Source organism: Typha latifolia, chromosome 9 (genome assembly GCF_019914945.1).
Source record: "Typha latifolia isolate L0001 chromosome 9, TyphaL0001v2, whole genome shotgun sequence".
In the NCBI taxonomy this organism is placed as follows: domain Eukaryota; kingdom Viridiplantae; phylum Streptophyta; class Magnoliopsida; order Poales; family Typhaceae; genus Typha; species Typha latifolia.
The window spans coordinates 3,773,703-3,795,112 of NC_133094.1; the positions used below are offsets into that span (position 1 = coordinate 3,773,703).

General features: G+C 36.5%; 3 protein-coding genes across 3 annotated transcripts; 1 reads left to right on the forward strand and 2 right to left on the reverse strand.

The window, feature by feature from the left end:
* Nucleotides 1-3,003: 3,003 nt before the first annotated feature.
* Nucleotides 3,004-8,957, reverse strand: LOC140795577 (CBS domain-containing protein CBSX1, chloroplastic-like). Its single transcript, XM_073148246.1, has 8 exons — nucleotides 8,470-8,957; nucleotides 7,362-7,449; nucleotides 7,213-7,277; nucleotides 6,199-6,247; nucleotides 5,034-5,086; nucleotides 3,588-3,703; nucleotides 3,456-3,513; nucleotides 3,004-3,388 (listed from the first exon to the last, which is right to left on the reverse strand). The coding sequence occupies exons 1-8, from the start codon at nucleotides 8,653-8,655 to the stop codon at nucleotides 3,323-3,325; spliced, it is 681 nt and encodes a 226-aa protein (XP_073004347.1). The 5' UTR covers nucleotides 8,656-8,957; the 3' UTR covers nucleotides 3,004-3,322.
* A 44-nt stretch (nucleotides 8,958-9,001) lies between these two features.
* LOC140795576 (uncharacterized) lies at nucleotides 9,002-10,324 on the reverse strand. Its single transcript, XM_073148245.1, has 3 exons — nucleotides 10,102-10,324; nucleotides 9,860-9,972; nucleotides 9,002-9,778 (listed from the first exon to the last, which is right to left on the reverse strand). The coding sequence occupies exons 1-3, from the start codon at nucleotides 10,137-10,139 to the stop codon at nucleotides 9,111-9,113; spliced, it is 819 nt and encodes a 272-aa protein (XP_073004346.1). The 5' UTR covers nucleotides 10,140-10,324; the 3' UTR covers nucleotides 9,002-9,110.
* Nucleotides 10,325-12,598: 2,274 nt separating this feature from the next.
* LOC140795751 (PI-PLC X domain-containing protein At5g67130) lies at nucleotides 12,599-17,293 on the forward strand. The gene is made up of 8 exons (XM_073148507.1): nucleotides 12,599-12,807; nucleotides 12,894-13,016; nucleotides 13,091-13,228; nucleotides 13,353-13,451; nucleotides 13,568-13,871; nucleotides 16,137-16,360; nucleotides 16,441-16,527; nucleotides 17,055-17,293. Exons 1-8 carry the CDS (start codon nucleotides 12,718-12,720, stop codon nucleotides 17,232-17,234), a joined length of 1,245 nt encoding a protein of 414 aa, XP_073004608.1. The 5' UTR covers nucleotides 12,599-12,717; the 3' UTR covers nucleotides 17,235-17,293.
* Nucleotides 17,294-21,410: the final 4,117 nt, after the last annotated feature.

Sequence of the window (21,410 nt, forward strand, 5' to 3'; positions counted from 1 at the left end):
CTTTCGCATGTAAATTATCTTTTATCCAGTAGCAAGAACAGAAAAATACAAAAAAAATCCTTTCTACATGTATGTGTGTGGCTGGAACAGCGGAATTAATACTCGTCATTTGATAATGGGAAATCAAAATGGGTTATCTTTTCACTTAGGCTTAGAGGGCTACTAATTGCAATAAGGAGATAATGAGAAAGCTGTGAAATAGATTTTTGGATGAATTATACTTAAGACACTAACTATTGCCTTTTTTTTTAATTTTGATGAAACTTTGGTCCCTCAATTATCTAATAATATCTCTTATCATCTCTTCTCTCTCTCACACACATTGAAAATAAGGGTAAAGTAGTCCTCAGGGATCCAAAAACTAACTGCATGACTTTTTTAATGGAAAAAAAATTAGACGGACAACTAAAGGAAGTGGAATTTGGGAGGTTTACATAGTGGGTGAGTTAATGTGCTGCAAAAAATAGATGAAAGGATCTATGTGAAAATGAAGAATAATTCAAGGGGTCCTAGACTCCTAGTGTAATTATTCATATATTCTTAATTGCAACTTGAAGGTATGAAAGAGACAGAAGACTTCACAGTGACAATGCATCAGTTATTCACACATAATTATCTCATCCCTCAATATATCTAGTCTTAAAATAGAATGAGTCTATTGCATTCTTCAAAGCTGGTTGTGGAAGCTGAACAAAAAAAAATCTGAGTCAATAAGCTGCACTGAATTGGATCTGATTAGGTACTGAGAAGTATTTTAGCTGGATCTCATCTGTCTGGATATTGCATTTGTTTACTTACATAGCTTGAGGACAAGCATCTACTTGTGTGTATGAGGCCAAGACAGTAGCACTCCTCGGACACAAGTTGTATGTTTGCAAGTTTGATGCTATGGAATATTCTCATAATTGTTTACCCAAATTTTTCAAATCTTCTTCAAGTGCAAATGCTTTTAGATAGTGTTAGGTTTTAGTGTTGGCAATTGTGTACAAAATATTCTAAGTATTTTTATATATGTACATGAGCATTTATACAAGTCTAGAAAGTATTTGGTTTGAAGAATTGCAAGATCAAAGGAGAAAAGTTTTCGAGTTCACATTATGTTTACATCGCGTTCATAGTACATTCACACAGACAGTAACTGATGTTTTTTAGCGCGTTCGAACACGAGCACTAGCATTCGCACAGACAAAAGGTAGCGTTCACAAGCGTGTTCGAACGCGAACACTGGCGTTCACACAGACAGAGAGTGGCGTTCACAAGCGCGTTCAAACACGAGCGCAGGTGTTCACACAGATAGAGAGTGTTGTTTCTGCGTGCGTTCAAACGCAGTCATGGGTCGTTCGAACGCGAGCGCAGGTGTTCGCACAAACAGCAAATGTTGTTTCTGCGTGCGTTCAAATGCAATCATAGGCCGTTCGAACGCATCCTACTACATTCATAGCGCGTTCACACATCCAGAAGAGTGTACTTACCCATTCGAATGCAAACTGTGAAAATAAGCCACCACGTTCAAACGCACTTGGGCTCGTTCGAACGCACCCGAGATTAAGTTAAGTCATTCGAACGCACTCAGGCCGCATTCGAGCGGACCTACGAAGTTTGTAATTTTTGGACTTTCATGAGTTTGGATAAGACTTGGATTTGGCTCTATCTTGGAGATCTTGTATAAGCATTGTGATGCCCTAACTCTAGGGGGATTGGTGAAGCAATTTTAAAGGAGAATTCTTGAGGCTACATCGTTTATTCAACCAACAAGGTCCAACTCTTTTACAAGGCTTAATCTTTCGCCTTAAGGGCTATCGAGACGAAAGATAAATCTTGAGGGCTACTGAGGTTGGATATCAATCACAAGAAGCGGTGAATCATGGGTTTTAGTGAGCAAGACTGAGATGAACAAAGTCGTGGGGATCGACGGATTGTTTTGTGAGTCAGTCTTGTAACTGCTACTATTCTAGTGATTGGTTTTGATCCAAGTTTAGATCCGTGGTTTTTTTCCGTTTGAATTTTTCCATGTTAAAATCTTGACGTCCATCTTTGCTTTTGTTTTTTAATATTTCTTCCGTTTTTTATTTAAGCAAAGGAGTGATATCATTGCCTAGGATTTAGATACATACATGTGTCTAGGTGTTCTTTCATATAGTTATTTAAGAATTGATGAATTGCATATTTTGAAATGTATTCATGTTTCAATTTCTTGATGAAGATATCTACCAATACTTCATATATTAGTTTATTGGCACAATTGATGCAAATAAATAACTCCTATTTTATTTCTATCCATCACAATTAAGAAGACTGTTATGTAGATTTTTCATCCATCCCAAACACTTAAGACCTTAACTCACTATTTCAAACTAATTCCAAGCAAAGGTATTAGTTGTTTAATTAGAAAGTCTTTTAAGTTCTCCTAGAGCATCTGAAAGGTTATAGGTTTACCCTCGTTAGTTTAACTTTATTTTCAACTTACCTCTTTGTATTTATAATTGTAAAAATATTCATCCAAAAGTAACAGTGTTTTATTAGCGCCAATATTTTCTACCATAAATAATTTTAAAATAATCCAACTACCCCTACAATTTTCATAATATTATATCCTAGATATAGTGGACTAATAGTTACAATTTAGTCTAAACGAAATAAAAAGTTTAAGTGCTTAACAGAAGGATAAGTCATAATGGTGCCAAATTATAGAAGGGTAAAATACAATTTCTCCTTTAACCTTATTACGAGGGCTCTGATATTTTGCAATTTGCAGATTTGTTCACCAGATGAGGTAGAAGGAAAATCTCAATGTCACCAGTTGCATATACATCCTTCTCAGTTCAAATAGAGGCCCATTATTTCCAAATGCTACAATATTAGTAAATACTCTATGTTAAAACGACTAGATGTCATACACTGTAGTACTAGTTCACTCAATAAGGATGCAAATGAATTAGTACAGTAACTCTGAAAAAGAGCAGAATGATACATGCTATGATCACATTCTATCCTCCAAGTCAATGAACACAAAAATCACTTCAGACAAATAGTTTTTCAAAGTGCTGCACTTACAATGAGTTTTTATCACAATCATCGGAAAGAGGATACTAAAAATGTTAGGAACATACACATAAAAACAAGCACCTATAATTCTTCAATGTCAGCGAGTTGTCTATCTGCCATAGTTAACAATTTGCAGCAGAACTCGCACGTGATTAAAATGTAACCAATAGATCTTTCCAACATATCCTGCCCACTGTGACTGCACAATTTAACTTGATCTCCTTTCTTATGTGAGAAATCATCCATTCCCATTTATACTTCTCAAACGGACAGTCGCTTATTCATTTTCGTGCTTTATATGGAGAGCTGCTCTCACCACATTTCCCCTTGTAATGATTCCAACCTTAAATGTAGGAAACCTGTTAGTAGATAGAACTAGCGAAGTGGAGTAGAAAGACAATTTAGCTTACCAATCTACCGGCACTGTCAACAACCGGAAATCTGCGGTATTTTGTTTCAAGTAATAACCTGTGAAGGAAGGTCTCATAACTAGCATGTAAATCATGTTTAGAAATGTATATCGTACATCACGTCAAAAGTACCTTGCAGCATCCTCAAGGTTGGTTGTTTCACGAACAACAAGAGGTGCAGGCGTCATCACATCGCCTATGACTTTGCCATTGGTTTTACTCAACAGTTTCTGGATCGCATTGAATGTCTGTGACAGTCAAATCAAACAAATATCAGCGCATGCACCATATATAAGTTTTCATATAGAATGGAATTTGTAGCTTACATGAGGAGATTAAAAAAAAAAAGATAACTGAATTACAAACATTATACCATCCCTCAGTCAATCACCACTATTCCAAAAACATTTGAACATGCATAACAAAGAGCATCCAAATCACTAACATGAATGTTCCGAGATGTTCAAGAAACACAAATTCACCTCTATTTAATAGCGGTCAGTGATTTTGGCACCTAGGCAGAGCTGCCTAGACTTGCCAAGTTCACATCGGCTTTCGAAATCACTGTGTTTTCACTGTTTTATTATTTAGGTCGCCTAGTTGGTCGATATTTATAATTCATTATATTGTTGATTGAGATATACTTTTTTGGATCTTTTCCTAAATGACCTAGACTTCTATTTCTCTGCCACCTGCACATATGAGTGTCCCATACTTCCATGGCACTATCAATTCCCTCTTTGACCATATAAAAATACTTTAAAATGTTAAATTTAGGGTTCAAGAAACAGCAACCATGAAAACAGTGATGCATGTTGGGAAATTATCAAGTCAAAAAGTTTGCAAATGAGCACTTAAATTGAATCCCACTGAATCATAGACTTATGGCAGCATTTCGATCAAGTAGTTGCCTTCATACCCTTTTCTTTTGTAGCTAACGTGACCTATGTTAATCTGATAAGTTACAGATATTATGTTAATATCCTGTACTGAGCCTTGCTTTTAACTTCTACCTTCCTGATATTTATCATTAATGCTGAAGGCAAGGGGTTAACCATGAGCATGTCTCATTCCCTTGGCAGGAGATAAAACAATGCATCCTTAGATGGTGGAAGTTTTAAGTATCAAATAGTTGGTTGAACCATTGAATCAACCTCCACTGTTCAAGCCAAAAGAGAGCCTGATCTGAATCTATCCTAATTGCCAACAAATAAAACTTCCTGGTGTCATGCCTCACCCATAAGCACCTGCTACCAGTGTTCTATGCAGTATCATATGGAAGTGAGATCATATTTGTGATTTGGCAAGGAAAAGGAATAATTCTGGATGGGAAAATCCTAGATTTTGTTTAAAGGTTTTGGATGGAAGCTCTCCTCTAGTTCCAGAAATTTCTCTTGCACTCAAAATTGCATAAAATATTTAGATGACACAGGAAATGTTCATTATTTGTGTAAAATTTCTACTCCATGTTCTGGCAGTAGGTAAAATCACTCTTGGAACTTAAATGACAATTAATTTAAGATGCAGTAATCAACTTTATATCATAAGTCAATGGCAAAAATAAACCCCCTTACATACTTTCCATGTACTATCAACCTCTGGAAACATGCTTGTATCAGTTCTTCCATTTCCTGCACACCAAAAAGAAGTACAAGATATTTAAAATTATCAGAATGATGCCATAGGTCAGTTGTCAACTTGTCACAATTTACTTCACAATCCACAGAAAGAAAGCATGCACGTCTTCAAGAATACAAAGAAATACTAAGTAAAATCGTGATGGCATGGCTACATTCAAATATATATATGACAAAAGTAGTTGTCTTATTCTATATCTTATCATATTTTGGGAAGTCAAGGAACATTACTGGATCCCATCTTCTCATAAATACAGGACAAACATCGTTACACAATGATTTTTCAAAGAGAAAGACTGGCTGACTTAGCGTAACCTCCTTTAGGAGGTTCCCCCATGGGAAAATTCAGAATTATGGGCAAACATGCATTGCAGGAAACCTCTTGAGAACTCCAACATATATTAGATACAAGCAAGTGCCCTGATGGAAGGTTGAGCAAATAGACAAAGATATATACTTGCTTGGATACCAATTAGAAAATTTGCTCCCACTATATACATTCTTGCTTCCTAGCATTCTACACAATTTAGCCAAATAAAGTTTATTGATATTATGTATATATAAAGTGTGTTCGTGTGATAAATACCTTAAACTTACATATATAAAACTATATGCATATGCAATGTCCATATAAATATAAAATAATCAAATTATTTAGTATCAATTCACTCCAGTGGAGTGAAATAAAGGAACTCTTACAATTATATGGTGTTCAACTCCATATGCTTGAGAAAAAAAAAGGCAGTTCACAGAAAAAAGAAGAAATTGGCATGCGATTTTCTCTCTTAGACAACATGTGTTCCCAAATGATCTGATATACAGGAGGAACAAGAAAGAAAGAAGTGTCAAAGTAAGAAGCAAGAAGTTCCAGTTCAATCAGCAGTAGTAACTACAGTACAAATTAACTGAAACAACAGAGAAGATGAAGATTCATGGACTGATCAAGATTTAAAGGGGTTGCTATTGATCATTTTCAGAGTTACAGAAACATGTATATGATTGTATGTAATACTGCAATTTTAAAAAATATTACAAGAACCACCAAACGAGAGTTAGATACAAGAGAAGCCATTAAACAAAAAAGTCAATGATGATGGGATGAGAACCTGATATAGAGTCCAATGCTAACAAATCATAATCTGAAACTACACCAACCTGTGGGAGAGATGGAATTGTTAGTAATTAAATTATAGCACGACATGGAGTTAATATAATAAAATATGAAACATCAGTAACTGATGTAAAACAGATCGAAACAAGAATATTTTATTTAGGGTCATAAATCTGTGGTCTGGTAATATTTCTTTTAAGAATATTAAGCCATCGTTCCTATCTTTGGTAGCGGAACTCTAGCAGTAAGGTAGCAGTTTAGAAGGAGTACTTTAGCGGTCCGTACAATTTATATACCAGTCCTTTCTGAAGTCCACTATGTGCATGTAGATGCTACTATCATTTAAGTCCCAGTAGGATTCAGGTAAATAAAGATAAGTGCTAGTTATTCAATGAAACTAGATGTTTAAGATAATCAAGATTTATATAGGTTACATCTCTTATTTATATTTAAAACAGTCCAAGTTTAGATGACTTACATCTCTTGTGTACACTGTCGTATTAGGAGTCTAGTTACTTTCATTCACATGAAGTTGCCTTTGTAAAAGGCTATTAGTAGGTCGAAATATATATATATATATATATATATATATATATATATATCAATGGATTTATGACTGAAGCCTTATTTTGCTAGCTACTGCTGGTCTATACTCTCTCCCTGTCTCTCTCTACCTTTACTCTCTTTATCTCTGGAACTTTATTGTCCCTTTATTCCTCCAAGCAATTCTATTTCTATAGCCCTGCAATATCAAGAAACACAGAACAAATATCCAGCCTGATCCTATATTTGGATGGTTGCCTCTTTTTATTTTCGATGACTACAAATACTATCATGCTACTGTCCATTAAGTTGTAGGCATTCAAAACCATTCTGATAGCTCCAGCATCACATCAAAAAAAATCCTGATAATAAAATGGCAATGTCGAACAAACTAGTAGCTCAAACAAGCATGCAAGAAATTCAAGAAGACAGAAATAAATACTTGGCCAAGAGAAAGTATACACACCAATCTCCAATCATCATCAATCACAGGAAAGCCAGTAATTCTGTTCTCCACGAGCATCTCCAATGCTGTTGACAACATGGTAAAATCATCAATGAGCATCAAGGTAAAAACAAAAAACAACAAGACAAAATGTAGAGTCGAATAAGAACCTTCGTCAACTGAAGTTGTCGGCTTTACTACATGTAGATCTTCCTTTTTAGTCATAAAATCACCAACAGTGTAAACACCATTACTTGACTGTGAAACAAATAACCATTAGCATCCAAAGAACTTAAACTTAAAATATATCAAGAAGCATTTAACTATATTATGCATTTGTATGCAAAGAAAAGAGGATAAAAAAATTACTTGTCAAAGTATCACCAGTTATGTATTTAAAACTACAAAGATCATCATCTTGTACATTTATGCATGCATGGAGAATGGACAAGAAAATTAAGGATGTATAAATTATTCATACTTTTACAATAACATAACGCGGATCATCAATTAGGATAAACTATCTACTTCAGTACGATGTTTAACCATAATCCCTTACTTGATGCCATGAAAATCTAAGCATCCTTAATTTTACGCATTCCATGCCAGAATATCATAGACAAGAATTTGGTATTATACTGTCCCTATAAGTTATAATTCATAGTGAACAGCACTGCCATCTACTAATAATCTAACCTACTTCTACAATACGATGACACTATAATACTTCTCTAATTAATAAATAACACGTACACCTCCTATTTTCATTGGTAACTTGCTGCATTTAACTATTTATGACAATATGTAACGAAAAGTTTGGGTCCTTCTAAATTTGATAAGATGCTTTCCGGTAGCACTTTTACTTAAGGCAAGTAGATTCTAACACATTATACTGGCCTATCCTTGAAAATTGAGTTATTCCATAAGCAGCAGCATCATAACAGTGTATCAGAAGGTAGGTATGCCAAATTTGTTATCGAAAAGGACTGGGAATAACAAGCAATATCTTCTGAAGCGGCAGAATACCAAATGATTAATTCATGGGACCCAATTTTGAGATCATCTATCCCAATAGTCCTTTAATTCTTTGCAATCCAATTCCAGAAGATCAAAGAAAGACAACTTACACGAACCAATTTACGAACCGTGATAACTTTTCTCGAACTTGGGCACTCCAGAGGACCCGAGATGGAAAATTTATGCCAAGGGGAGGACGAATCAAGAAGTAAACTACAGCTACAAAGTGGTGCAGCGAGAGGATTAGAAAGGCGAACTCACCGTCGTTGAGTTAGCCGTCAGAGCTCCATTTCTAGCCACAGCTCGAGGACTCCGGAAGGTGACCGGAACCAAACGGCGGGGGGTAAGGGCGGGAGGAGACGAGACGGGGCCGCGACGGAGGAGGAGAGGGAGAGAGGGCTTGGGGAGGAGAGTTAGAATGGCGTCTGATAGGAAAAGGGAATCCATTAAAGCCTCTCTCTACTCTAACTCTCTCTCTCCCCCCCTTTTTAAAAAAGGGAGATGGGATTTTTCTTGTTTGGAGAAGACGAGACGTACCGGCGTTAATAAGGAGATAAAAGAGAGAGAGAGAGAGAGAGAGAGAGAGAGAGAGATCTCGTCCTCTGGGCTGTGGGACATACGAAAGCTATGAGAAATTCTGGTTTCAGAAAACCGTGTGTGAAATCTCGACAAAGATATTTTACGCCATGGACCAGAAATTTTGGTCGATCTACAGATAAATATCCTACCTTTTTTAAGTTAATTTCTACAGTTAAGTAACGGTTAAAACTCAAACTAAAATCACTCGCCCATCTATGGAAAATATTACATGTATCATGTTGTAATCAATCTTATTCGACAAATTCCTTCTTCCGAGCATGACCGCGGAAAAGAACAAACTAAACGACGACACAAGAACGGTCTCAATTCGCGATCGTAATGGCCAATGGCCCAACTCGAGCCCTCCACCTCTCCGCCGTTCGGTGCAGGATCACCTCTACGCCGGCGAAGGCGGCCAAGAACTCCGCGGCCTGGGTCCGTTCGAGCACATCGTTCACCGCCACCTCCAATGCCCGGTACCTCAATCCGTTCGCCCTCCTCACCACCGTCTCCATCTTCCCCATCTCCTTCATGACCTCCTCCTTCGATCCCATCCTCACCGCGCACCTCGCCTGGTACTCCCCCACCTCCGATTCGATCACCGCCTCGTGGGCTCTCAACCTCTTCACCGCCTCAGAGATCGAGCGGTGTGCCCTCGGCGAGAGATTGGCGAGGGAGGAGGAGGAGGGGGAGGCGGCGGCGAGGGAGGGAATGAGGGCGAGGATGGTGGAGGGGCGCCAGTCGCCGAGCCAGGAGAGGGCGGCGTTGAAGAGGGGAGGGTTCCAAGGGGGGAACAAGAGGCGGGAGACCTCGCGGGGAGATGAGGAGGGTTTGCCGTGGCGGTGGTGGTGGTAGTGGAGGCGGAGGCGGGCGAGCTCGGCGTCGACGAGGTCGTCGAGGGCGAAGCGGGCGCGGAGGCGGCGCTCGAGGCGGAGGGCACTCGCGCGCTGAGCGGCGCGCCACCGATCGCCGGCGGGGGAATCTGCCGGAGCTAGGAACCAAGAAGACCAAGAAAGTTTAGCGTTTAAGGAACTAGAAAGAGGAAAGTAATGGTGGGGAGATGGGTCATTACTGGATTTGGAGCAGTCGTGGAGCTTGAGGAGGGAGAAGCAGGTGATGGGCTCAACGAGGTGGTGGGGCTTCTTCTTTGGTTGGAGTTGGCGGTTGTCTTCCTCGTCGGATTTTCTGGAATTAAAATAGGATTCAAGAATGCCATTAGTGCCTCCTTAGTGGGGGAAGAGAGAGAGAGAGAGAGAGAGAGAGAGAGAGAGAGAGAGAGAGAGAGAGAGAGAGAGAGAGAGAGAGAGAGAGTACATGAGGAGCTGGGATTTGGGCGTCTTCTTGATACGCATCTTGGAGTTCACCGCAACCTAGAGAGAGAGAGAGAGAGAGAGAGACGTGGGAATTGGAAATTTAAGAGCTTGATAATGGCGGGAGAGGAAGGAGCTGGGAGCGCAAGGGGTGTTGTTTATTTATACAGAGTGAGAGAGAAGAGAGGGAGAAGATGAATGGGCTCGTACTGGAATAGAGCCAGCCCAAACATGCATTAAAGATTTCATCGTCTATCTAAAAGTTATTCGTAATCGTTTAATTAAAAAATAATTTTTAATTTTTTATATATATTTAATATTCATATTTGGACAAAAAATATTAATTCAAATATAAATTACACTATTCGATATGTGTCGGATCTGTTTTATTAGAAGTCACCTGGTCCTCCCAGAACTTAATGCCTTCTATGAGTCTATCTGTCTACAATTGAGTATTAATTGGACTCCCTACTGTGTGACATCTACATATTAAATTTCCCACACTATCATACTACAAGCTTATGGCCTAATATGGAAGAGAAAAATCTAAATGCACAACTACTACAAAAGTAATAGAATTGGGTTGGGAGCTTATCAAATATTAATTACACCTGTGGACTTAACTAATATTATTACTAAAAAAATAGCCCCTTAATTGTTGTTGATGCTAGCTGTCTAACATGTCACATCAGATACATAAGTTTAAATGGATTTAGAGTTTTTGACCGAACTTAGAGCTAATTTAAATTTTATTTATCGAAATAGATTATTCCTCTAATTTAATATTAAAAAAAGTCTATTTCAATATAGCTATAAGTAATACGCTGATCATATTAGGATATTTGTTCAAGTAAAACACTGATATGATCAATTAAAATAAAAAATATCAAAAATTCAGTGTTTTACTAGGAATAGATGATACACATAAAACACTGAACAATTAAGTATTTTATTGTTAAAGATACTAAACTATTTAATATCTTATTAAGACGCTGAACTACTCACTTTCGCAAATTATAATTTTCTGATCGATAGTCTATTTTGGATAGATAATATGTCATTATGAAGATGAAAGAAATTGAATTTAGTGATTATCAAAGCTTAATTGAACCTCAAACAAGAAATATATGAATAAAAATATTTTAAAAAAATTGTAATGTCCTAACTTTGTGCTTAGTTATCCATTTTAGTTATAAAAATATATTATTGTAAAGATAAATAAAAAAATCTATAAGGTAGAGTTACTTAATAATTCCCTGAAGCCAATTGGCTCAAAATCACAACAACAAAAAAAACACCTTAGATTTACTTTTAAATTTTTTTTAGTTTTTTTTAACAAAACACTCTAACTCTTCTGCGTTTTACTTTTAGTTGGGTAAAATGATGAAATTACCAACGTTTTATGTAAATGACTATAGTGAAATGGACTCAAGCTTGATGTGTAATTTATTTGGGTATATAAGTTTCGAAAGAGGCCCAGTTTGGTCAAAAACTTATGGATTTAGGATAACCTCCCTAATTTGAGTATTCCACTCTTTCAATCCGTTTAGTTCAAACTCAACTCGTTTAAATTGATTAAGTTAAGTTGTGTCAAATCGTTTGTAACTCGGTAATTCTATTTATGACCAAAATAATCTGTTAATGATCAAATGAACTAATTTATGACTCAAATAATTTGTTTATAATTTGAATAACTCATGTAAATCTAAATAATTGCCACCCCTATAATCGCATCAAATATAAACTGAAAGGAATATTTATCTTCTCATCAACTCTCTCGCTCTCTCTCTCTCTCTCTCTCCAACTCCCAACTATATAATAAAATCCCATTTCCTCCTCACTCTAGACTCTTCCCACCAACTAATTGTCCTCTTCCTCTCTTATTTGTAAAAGCCAGCAAATTGAATAATTTTTTTTATTATCTAAATTTTAAGCTACGTGCGTCTTTTCAATAATTATTTTAAACAAAATGTCATCAAGACCTGCTCTAAGCCGTCGCGTTGTCAAATCATCAACCAAGTTGATCCGTTAAGTCATACTACTAGACAATTTCTCTATAATATTATTTTAGATTAGAGTTGAATTTTTGACCTCCTATCATCATCGAGAAATTTTTTTATTAAGAATAATTTTTTCTTTACTATTTGAAGTCCCTAGTCATATTTTTTGTTCACGCTCATTTTTAAATTTAAATATAAATCTAGATGAATTTAATTAAACTGCTGAAAATTTCTATATTAATAGTTAATGTTTGAAAATCTTCGTCCGATTTAGTAGACATAATTCTATATAAATTATTTTATATTGCAGTAATTTATTTATTTAAAAATTATTGTCTAATTTAGCGATTTTACTGAGCTGAATTCTCACGGAATAAAACTTTGATTCTTATCTAAATTTTGAAGCGTACTATGTGAAAAGATTTGGGAGGGCTAGTTTGGTCAAGAACTCCAAATTGAACCGATAAAAGCAAAAAAGATCAATAAAGCAAAAGCAATCTCTCTCTCTCTCTCTCTCTCTCTCTCTCTTTCTCTTTCTCTCTCTTTCCAAACACCAGTCTTTGGAGTAGTTGGTAGTAGCAAGCAAGCAGCATCAAAGAAGAAAGAAGAAAGCAGCACTAATGATGGCATCCCATCTCCTCTCCGTCCTCCTCTCCAGCTTACTCCTCTTCCCTTCTCCCACATCTTCCTGCTCTTCCCACAGCTGCCAGGTCTCTCCTCCTCTCTTCGTTATCACTCTTTCTATCTTTGTGAGCTAGTACTTGGTCTGAGCTTTGTAAAGTTTGCACCTTTGTAGCTCTCGGACTCGTGCTCGTCGGCCGACGACTGCGCCGGAGGCCTCTATTGCGGCACTTGCTCGGCTTCCGGCATGACTAAGCCTTCCTGCATCCGTGCCCAGGCTGTAGAACCCACGTCCATTGTAGCCCACTTTCTCCTTTCCCCCCTCTCTCTCTCTCTAGATTTTTCTTTCTCTCTCTAATTCTTTTGGTGCAGGTGAAGGGGTTGCCCTTTAACAGATACACCTGGCTGGTGACCCACAACTCCTTCTCCATTGTCAATGAGCCGTCGTCCACCGGCGTGCAGAGAGTCACCTTCTACAACCAGGAAGACACTGTTACTAACCAATTGAGGGTAATTACTCCGCGATCCTTTCGTTTGCACTTGTAACTTGGAGTTTTGGGATTTGGGTTCCTGTTTTCCTGGCTGAATTGTTACTTAATTTGTGTCCTTTTTGTGTTCTTGGTGCAAATTGTAGAATGGTGTGAGGGGATTAATGCTGGATATGTATGACTTTGATGGAGATGTCTGGCTTTGCCACTCATTTCAGGGTCAATGCTATAATTTTACTGCATTTGTAAGTTAAAGTTCAAATCTTTTTGTCCTTTTCTTTTACCTACTTGCCTCATATGTTGTAGAAATGAGCAGCAAGAGCAGAGCTCCATTAAAGGGTTTTAGTCCATGTGATGTTAGGAACCAGCAATCAACACTCTGAAGGAGGTGGAGTCATTTCTGTCAGAGAATCCGACGGAGATTGTGACCATATTCATTGAAGATTATGTCCGTGCTCCCATGGGTTTGAGCAAGCTTTTTACTAATGCAGACTTGGTGAAGTTTTGGTATCCAGCCTCAGAAATGCCGACTAATGGCAAGGATTGGCCAAGTGTGACAGATATGGTGGCAAAGAACCATCGATTGCTGGTTTTTACTTCGGATTCTTCAAAAGAAGCTACTGAAGGAATTGCTTACCAATGGAGGTACTTGTTGGAGAATGAGTGTAAGTCCTTAAAATCTTGATAATTAAGTTGGCCAAATTTCTAAACCTACTTTTTACTTAAGTAACCTACAAAAGCACAATCTTTAGATCCTACATAATTGACCAAGAATTACCCCAATAATAGGGTGGCATAGAAGTGTCTCATACTGTGAGAAGGGGTCTTTTTGCTATATCTACATTCATGGGTTTGCAAAATAACTTCTGAAACAACGCACTTGAGAGTATATGATTGCTTCAACAAATTTAAGTAAAATGATGGTAGGATTTTGAAAGGCAAGATAAAATTTAGATTAATCTGTTCAGATTGTTTGTACTAAGAACCTTTAAAGGTTAACTATATCCTTCTGTCAGATATGATCCCATTTATGCTGATCTCGAATAATACTTTTTGGCAATTCGTAAGAAATCTCCTTCATGTTCATAAAAGAAGCATAAGTATACTAAATAAGCAACCGAATTTTCATCTAGCAAGAGTCCAGTGATATGTTCTTTCTTGAACGGTGATGTTATTTGCATGTTAATATCTACGCATTTGGTACTATCCGTCTCAGATAACAAATGTGTTCATGACAAAGTAAAATGTATTTATATCTTTCATTAGAACCAAAAAAAAACTGCTTCTGAAGATTATCATCTGAGTTCCTCTGGTTGGCAGCATGAACTGCAGCAAAATGAGTTGAAATTGGGCAGTGCCACCTCTCATAAGCTCAAGAGAAACAATTTCTTGGATGCCTTCTTCAAGCCAATTATGTCGCTTCAAGCTTGATAGAGAATTAATTTATGTTTGATGTTGAACTTCTGACGTCTTTGCTTGGTCAGGATGGAAAGAACAGAAAAAAGAATCATGTCCAGGAAGGAACCATTAATTGTTGAAGACACTTTGTGCTTTGGGGAGATCATATAACTCGGTTGGTCCTATCATTGGCCTTGGTACATTCAATCTTGTGAATTAGAAGTTGGGAGTTCGACATGCTTTAGAAAAGATGAAACTTTGATGCAGATCCTGATAGATTAGTTAGTACTGAATCTACTGATACGCAAAAGAACAGGGGATAAACAAAGTTGCACAAGAAATCAAATTTATGAGTCATATTACAAAATTCTTGGAAAAAAACAAACACTAGTTAAGATGTGAAACAATTGTATCTTGAAATCAATTTGGTTTCATGCCAAGCAGATTGATCTTAAAAGTTATATACTTACTAAGACATGGTATTAATTGATTCAGGAAAATATTAATGATAGGATTGTTAGGGACTTAATCTAGTAAGTTCTAGATAAGGAAAGAGGCATCAAATAAAGATAGGTGTTTTTCTATACTACAACTCATGGATTGTAAATGGAAAGAGAATGGCACATCTTTGCATTGGAAGGATAAGACAATCTCAGATTCTTGATGTAACAGGATGGTTTAATTTTTAAAGATTGTCATCTAGAGAGTCTTGAGATCCAAACTGTCAGTGTCATACCAAAGAGCAATATCTGGGAAGAAGGTAGAAAAAGGTGGGATAGGGCTTGAATCATGTGGTGGAATCCTCTAATTCTTGGTCAATAGTTTCTAACCACTTCTAACCATTTATTGCATCTTGAGTGTTCTCCTTGGAGCTACATGCTAATTTATGATGCTGACTTTCAGCATCTTTATATTTTATATTCTAACAAGAAGCAGTTTTTTCTTCTTTCTTTTTTTTATCTAATTCAGTACTGATTGTCTTGGTACCATCTGGTTGTGAATTACTAAAATCTTCTTGCTGGTGAACAAGGCATCATCATTTGCTGAATATCACTAAATCATTTGAAAATGAAATGAAGATTATCCGGGTATAAAACGTAGCATCTGGGAAAATGACCAACTCCCAGACTTATTAGGATTTAACATCAAAATAGTTAATCTGAGCTACTTGAGCTAGTATTCTATGCCCATCAGTTGTACTTGACTGAACATACTGCGGACTAAGAATTTGAAGTGAACTACAGGACAAGAGCAAATTGCCGCTTTCCATTGGAAAATCATGGTTCTACTATTTCCGTGGAATAGAATGCCAGTTTGCCTATCAACTAATCATGGAATGAGTAATATGAGCATCTAGAAATTTGTAGGTTAACAAGCATGATCTTAATTATTACCAACTGTGGGTACCATGTTTCTCGCCCCACATTTTCTCTCAAATTCTTTCGCAATTTCTCTTTCTAAGGTTCCTCCGCTCGTTTTAATTTCAAAGTGGAATTTTTGTGGCTTTTATTCTAACAATGCAATGTTGGCAGCTGGAGATCCAGGGATTGTACCAGGATCTTGTCCAAATAGGAAGGAGTCACAAGCTCTAAGATCAAGATATGCATCTTTATTTCTTCAAAACTACTTCCCTACAATCCCCGTTGAAAATGAAGCTTGCAAAGAGCATTCCAATGGACTTGCTGAAATGGTCGAGGCTTGCTTTAAAGCAGCTGGAAACAGAATGCCCAACTTTCTGGCAGTAAACTTTTACATGGTAACTCTACTTTGCACCAAAGAGAAGATGATGCTTGTTAAAGCAAATTAAAGTTTCTGATTATAGGAGATATTTTGCAGAGAAGCAATGGTGGAGGCGTTTTCGATATCCAAGACAGAATAAATGGGCTAGCCCTATGTGGCTGTAACAGCATTACTGCCTGCCAGGTCCATCTGAACTTATTTACCCTACATTAAAAAAAAAAAGACATGTTCTGCATTTTGTTTGTCATTTATTCATCTTTCTGTATCTCTGATATTTCTTCGTGTTTAACAAAATAGATGGAACACAAACAGTTTTTTCTCCATATTGAAGCCTAGTTGCAGAAAACCTCCTTCTCTGATACACTTAATAATCAACTAAATTTTTAGGTATATTTTAGAAAACTACCTCTTATTCATTCTTAAAGAATATTTTTCGCAATAATACCATTCAGGTGCTCCTTTTACGATTGCAAGGGAGAGAAGAAAGGGGGATTAGAGTAAAAATTACTGAATATTTCTCAAAAACTAAGTGCTGTTAAAAAATGGAGATGCTGATTTGTATAAATGAAAAATATCAGTAGTTTTCTGCAACTGATAAAATGTTGATACTCTGGTAGTGACATGCAAAAGAAAAGGAAAAAGATAAAAAGATTTTTTTCTTTTTATAGTCATGGAAGACTTTCTGAAGCTCCCTTTATGATATCTTGCAGGGTGGAGCACCAATGGGAGTCTGCAAGAGCACTGGAGCATCTACTCAAACTCCGGCAATCACCGGAAACACTTACTCAGGGTACATACAATTTAAAGGATCTGCTTCGAAATTACACTTTTCTGGTTTCTTGGTTTTCATCCTGATTGATATTTTGATAATTGTGGCACGCCTGTCATAGTGGATGATCATCAATTGTAACCACAATATCATTTATATATTCATGAGGTTGTGTTGACAGATTGTTCTTCATTAAGGTATATCCTACATTAATCAGCAGAAGTGCAAAAAATATAAATTGAAACTAAATTTGCCGGCGATGTCAAATGTACCAAAATGGACTGTAAGAGGTGGATTCTAAAGGTTCACAATCAATGAAGATTTTTCAAAACTAGGGGCCTGGTCACCCCTCCTGAATTTAAACTTCAATTCAACCTTAAGCGAAGGAGAGATGGATTCCGAATGTTGACATACAACACTTCCATTACTAGCTAGCAAAAATATAGTTTATAAAAGAATCGTGATATGTGTTCTCAAATAGTATATCTAATTGTCAGAATATAAAATATAAAAAATCACTGTTCTCCCAAAGCTTTTATAATAGTAGTCGGTGAGTTAACATAAATTAGCATATAAAAAATCACCATTTTCAAATCATGGTTAGTATTAGGACAGGAAATTAGGCTAAATTATATAGTGGCAAAAATTGAGAATATATGAGTAGGATTTTTACTGAAATTCTACTGCTTATACAAACTGCTAAGTTTTTTCAGCATGCATAACTTTTTTCGGATAAATGCAGGATTCAATCAACCTTTTTCAATTTTACTGCTGGTGATAAATTTTCTACCAGAAATTTGGGAACTGCATGATATGTAATTGGATCGCAAATTTTCATGCTTGCAATATTTTGGCTTTCTTCCCTGAGCTTGGTTTTCAAATTAAAAGTTCACCACGTTCAGTAATAAAAGGTTCTCCATGATCAAGATTTTTTCTCTAGACCTTTTAAAGATGAGACTCATATAGCACCCCGAGAATCTTTGATAGAATAAACCCTCTTCTGCCGGCCGCCGCCTCCTTTGCCTCGTCTTATATCGTCGGGTAGAACCGTGCTTGATGCACTATGCTTACTTATAGTTATATTTATTATAACTAATTATGATGCTTGTGTTAATGAGTCGTCACTCAATTTTCTCTCTATCTTCTCCCTCTTATCTATATTACACTCATTTATACTGTGCTGGTCTGCTAATGAATTTTGCTGCATAATATATTTTCCCAAAAAAAATGAAATAAAAGATAGAGTTTGACCCTAATCTCATCTGAAGCGACTATTATAATACTTCTTCTATAATTGTGAACCGAATGAACTGGGTCATTATTTGCCATATATATTATGTAAACCCAATGATCGATGATATATTACAATATTACAAAACAAATAACAAGGTTTTGAGATTGCATCAAATGATGATTATGAAATCCAAGAGCACAGAAGCAGCAATTAAAAAGTTAATAAAAGTATGAGACGTTGGATGTGTTTAGCACTTGATCCAAATTACTCCTACCAAAACAGTGATTCAAGCGAATTCTCTCCTCATGCCCCCACCCCAAATCCCCCATATAAGATCACTATTGTTCAGGCGCCGCAGCTTTCTCGAAAATCACCTTGGAAATCCCAAAATATGTGAGTTTCTAGGAACTTTCAAAGTCTTTGGCCCTACGGACAACGAGCCTTCTTCAGCGACAAATGAATCAAATAAGAGGAGTTTTTTGACCGGACCAGTCGAGCAGAGCCCGAGCCGCTCGTCAAACTTGACACCCCTATTACCCGAGGATAGAAATGACCAACCCGATTAAGTTCGGCTTGAACTTACCCATTTTATCCAGGTTAAACCCAGCCCGAGTTAGGTATGGGCCCGACTTGACTCAAGCCTGACGTGGTAATAAATGGCACGGGCTACGTCTTTGCCCACTCATGGCCCTACCTAATATGTAGTCTATTCTTATTATTTTTCAGTACCCACGTCAGATATTAATAATCTAAGCATATTTCTATGAAAGATTACTAAAATATTTTTATGAAGGCTTACTGTACTCAATCTGATAAAATATAATATTTTTTGGTCAAAATTTGACCAAACAAGTTTGATGCTCTAGAATGGTGGAGACTAAACATGTTGAAATTTCCCATTATTTTCAAGATGACTCGAGATATCCTTTCGGTTCCTGTTACCACTATTGTATCTGAATCAACTTTTAGCGCTGGCGGTAGGGTTTTAAATGATTTTTGAAACTCTTTGTCTTCAGAGACAATGGAGGCTTTGATAATGTGGAGGGAATTGGATTAGATAATCATTAAATCAGCTCCTCTAAGGTATGTGTACTATACTTCTCATAATAAAATTTTCCCATTTTATGCTTTTATAAACTATTGCTAACTTCTTTTTTATAATCTTATTTTCTTTAGGTATCGGTGATGAAAAATGTGTTTGTGAAGATTCCAAATGTAGTTTGATATTTAGGTATCATATGTATGTCTTTTCCATTTGTATAGCATTTTCATTTGCATAGATGATAGAAGAGGCAAGGATATATTAAAAATATTTTGAATTGAGAGCAATGACGTTTAAGTTAATTAACAGCTGAATTTTCTGAAATTTTCCATCATTGTTTGTTTATACTGGTTGCAATGATATTTAAGCTGCAATTAACTTGTTTCCATTTTTTTTTGCAGTTATAGGATGAAGCTTATTTTTGGTGTTGAGACTTAAGAGTGCTAAATAAATTTAGTTGTAATATTTGACATGTTATTAGATTTTATTTAATTTTTGGCAAGATATAAGTTAAGTATTTTATATTGTAATATATAGCGAGCGATAGACATGATTTGGATGTCAAAATTTGGATTTGCTTTAAGCCAAATTTTGATGAATGGTACTATGTTAACATTTTGCAATTGGTGTGATAATTTGGTTGGCTTTAGTAAAGTTTTTGTATAATTTAAGTTCATTTAGTTGGCTTTTGTTATATTTACTGGTAAAAATTTTGAAATTGGTATGATTACTAATCACTGATTAACTTTAAAATTTATAGTCAATTTGGTTGGCTTTTATTTTATTTATAGATTAAATTTGTTATTCAATTTTAGCTTTTTTTCACTTTAAATAGGTTGTGGCTCGGCTTGGGCTCGAATTGACTCAATCCAACTCGAGCCAACTCGGTTTAAATGAGGCTTGATAATAGGCTCATTTCAGGCTCGGGCTCAATTATGCTTGAGTCGAGCCAAGCCTGAGCCCAATAAAGAAGCTCGAAATTAATTTCAAGCCGAGCCTGAGCAGCAGCCAGCTCGCTCAGGCTCGGCTAGTTTACACCCTATCAAGTAATAAAAATAAACAAATCTTTGGACACCGACTTACACAAATGTTGTATTTAATAGACATGATCATGGTCATGATAGCAGCAGGTGTTAAAGTGGAACGTTTAGATTTTCTGTTAAATTTAACTCAGTATTATAATTATTTTTGTAACGCCCCCGCCCGGCACGGGTACGTGCACGCCCACGCGCCCACACCGCACGCGCGGCGCATGCGACAGGACTGGCGGGGCCCGTCATACATAGATACTCTCCTGTACACATACAATCATGGCATCATCAAATACTACCTGCTAACATATCCATGATCACATAACCTATCACCAATTAAATCATATTATTAACCAAATAAACATGTTAACATATGAACATCCAAATCCACAATAATATACATTAAACCACTACATAATCTGGCAGGACCCACATAGGCCACAACAAACCATCAAGATACAACTAAAATGACTAATATAATAGTACACTATTATTCGACCTGTATTATACAATTCATCGTCTAATACAACAGAGTACAAATATCAAATACTAGTAGAACTCAATTCCTATATAAACTATCATCTATACCGTCTCGCATATATAGCTCACATCATCATCGCTCTAAAATATCTTCTCAAGATATCTCAAGTCGCTATCACATACCACGTATCTGAGGGGGTTAGAAAAGAAATAAAGAGAGTCATGAGCAAAAGGCTCAGTGAATAGTCTTTACCCCGAATTAGTGATGTCAAACAAAGAGTAAATCATGTACTGGATAATATGAATCAGAAAGAGCATTATGTCATGAATGAGTATATGAATGTTCCTCAATAATACATAAATGAAAAATAGATAATATGTCATGTCATAACTGGTAGAATATATAATCCTCGACAATGTATAAATAAATCTCCATGTCATACCATCATCATAACTCTCTCTCAAATATGACACATGATGCATGCCGATCATGACCATGCTATGATATCA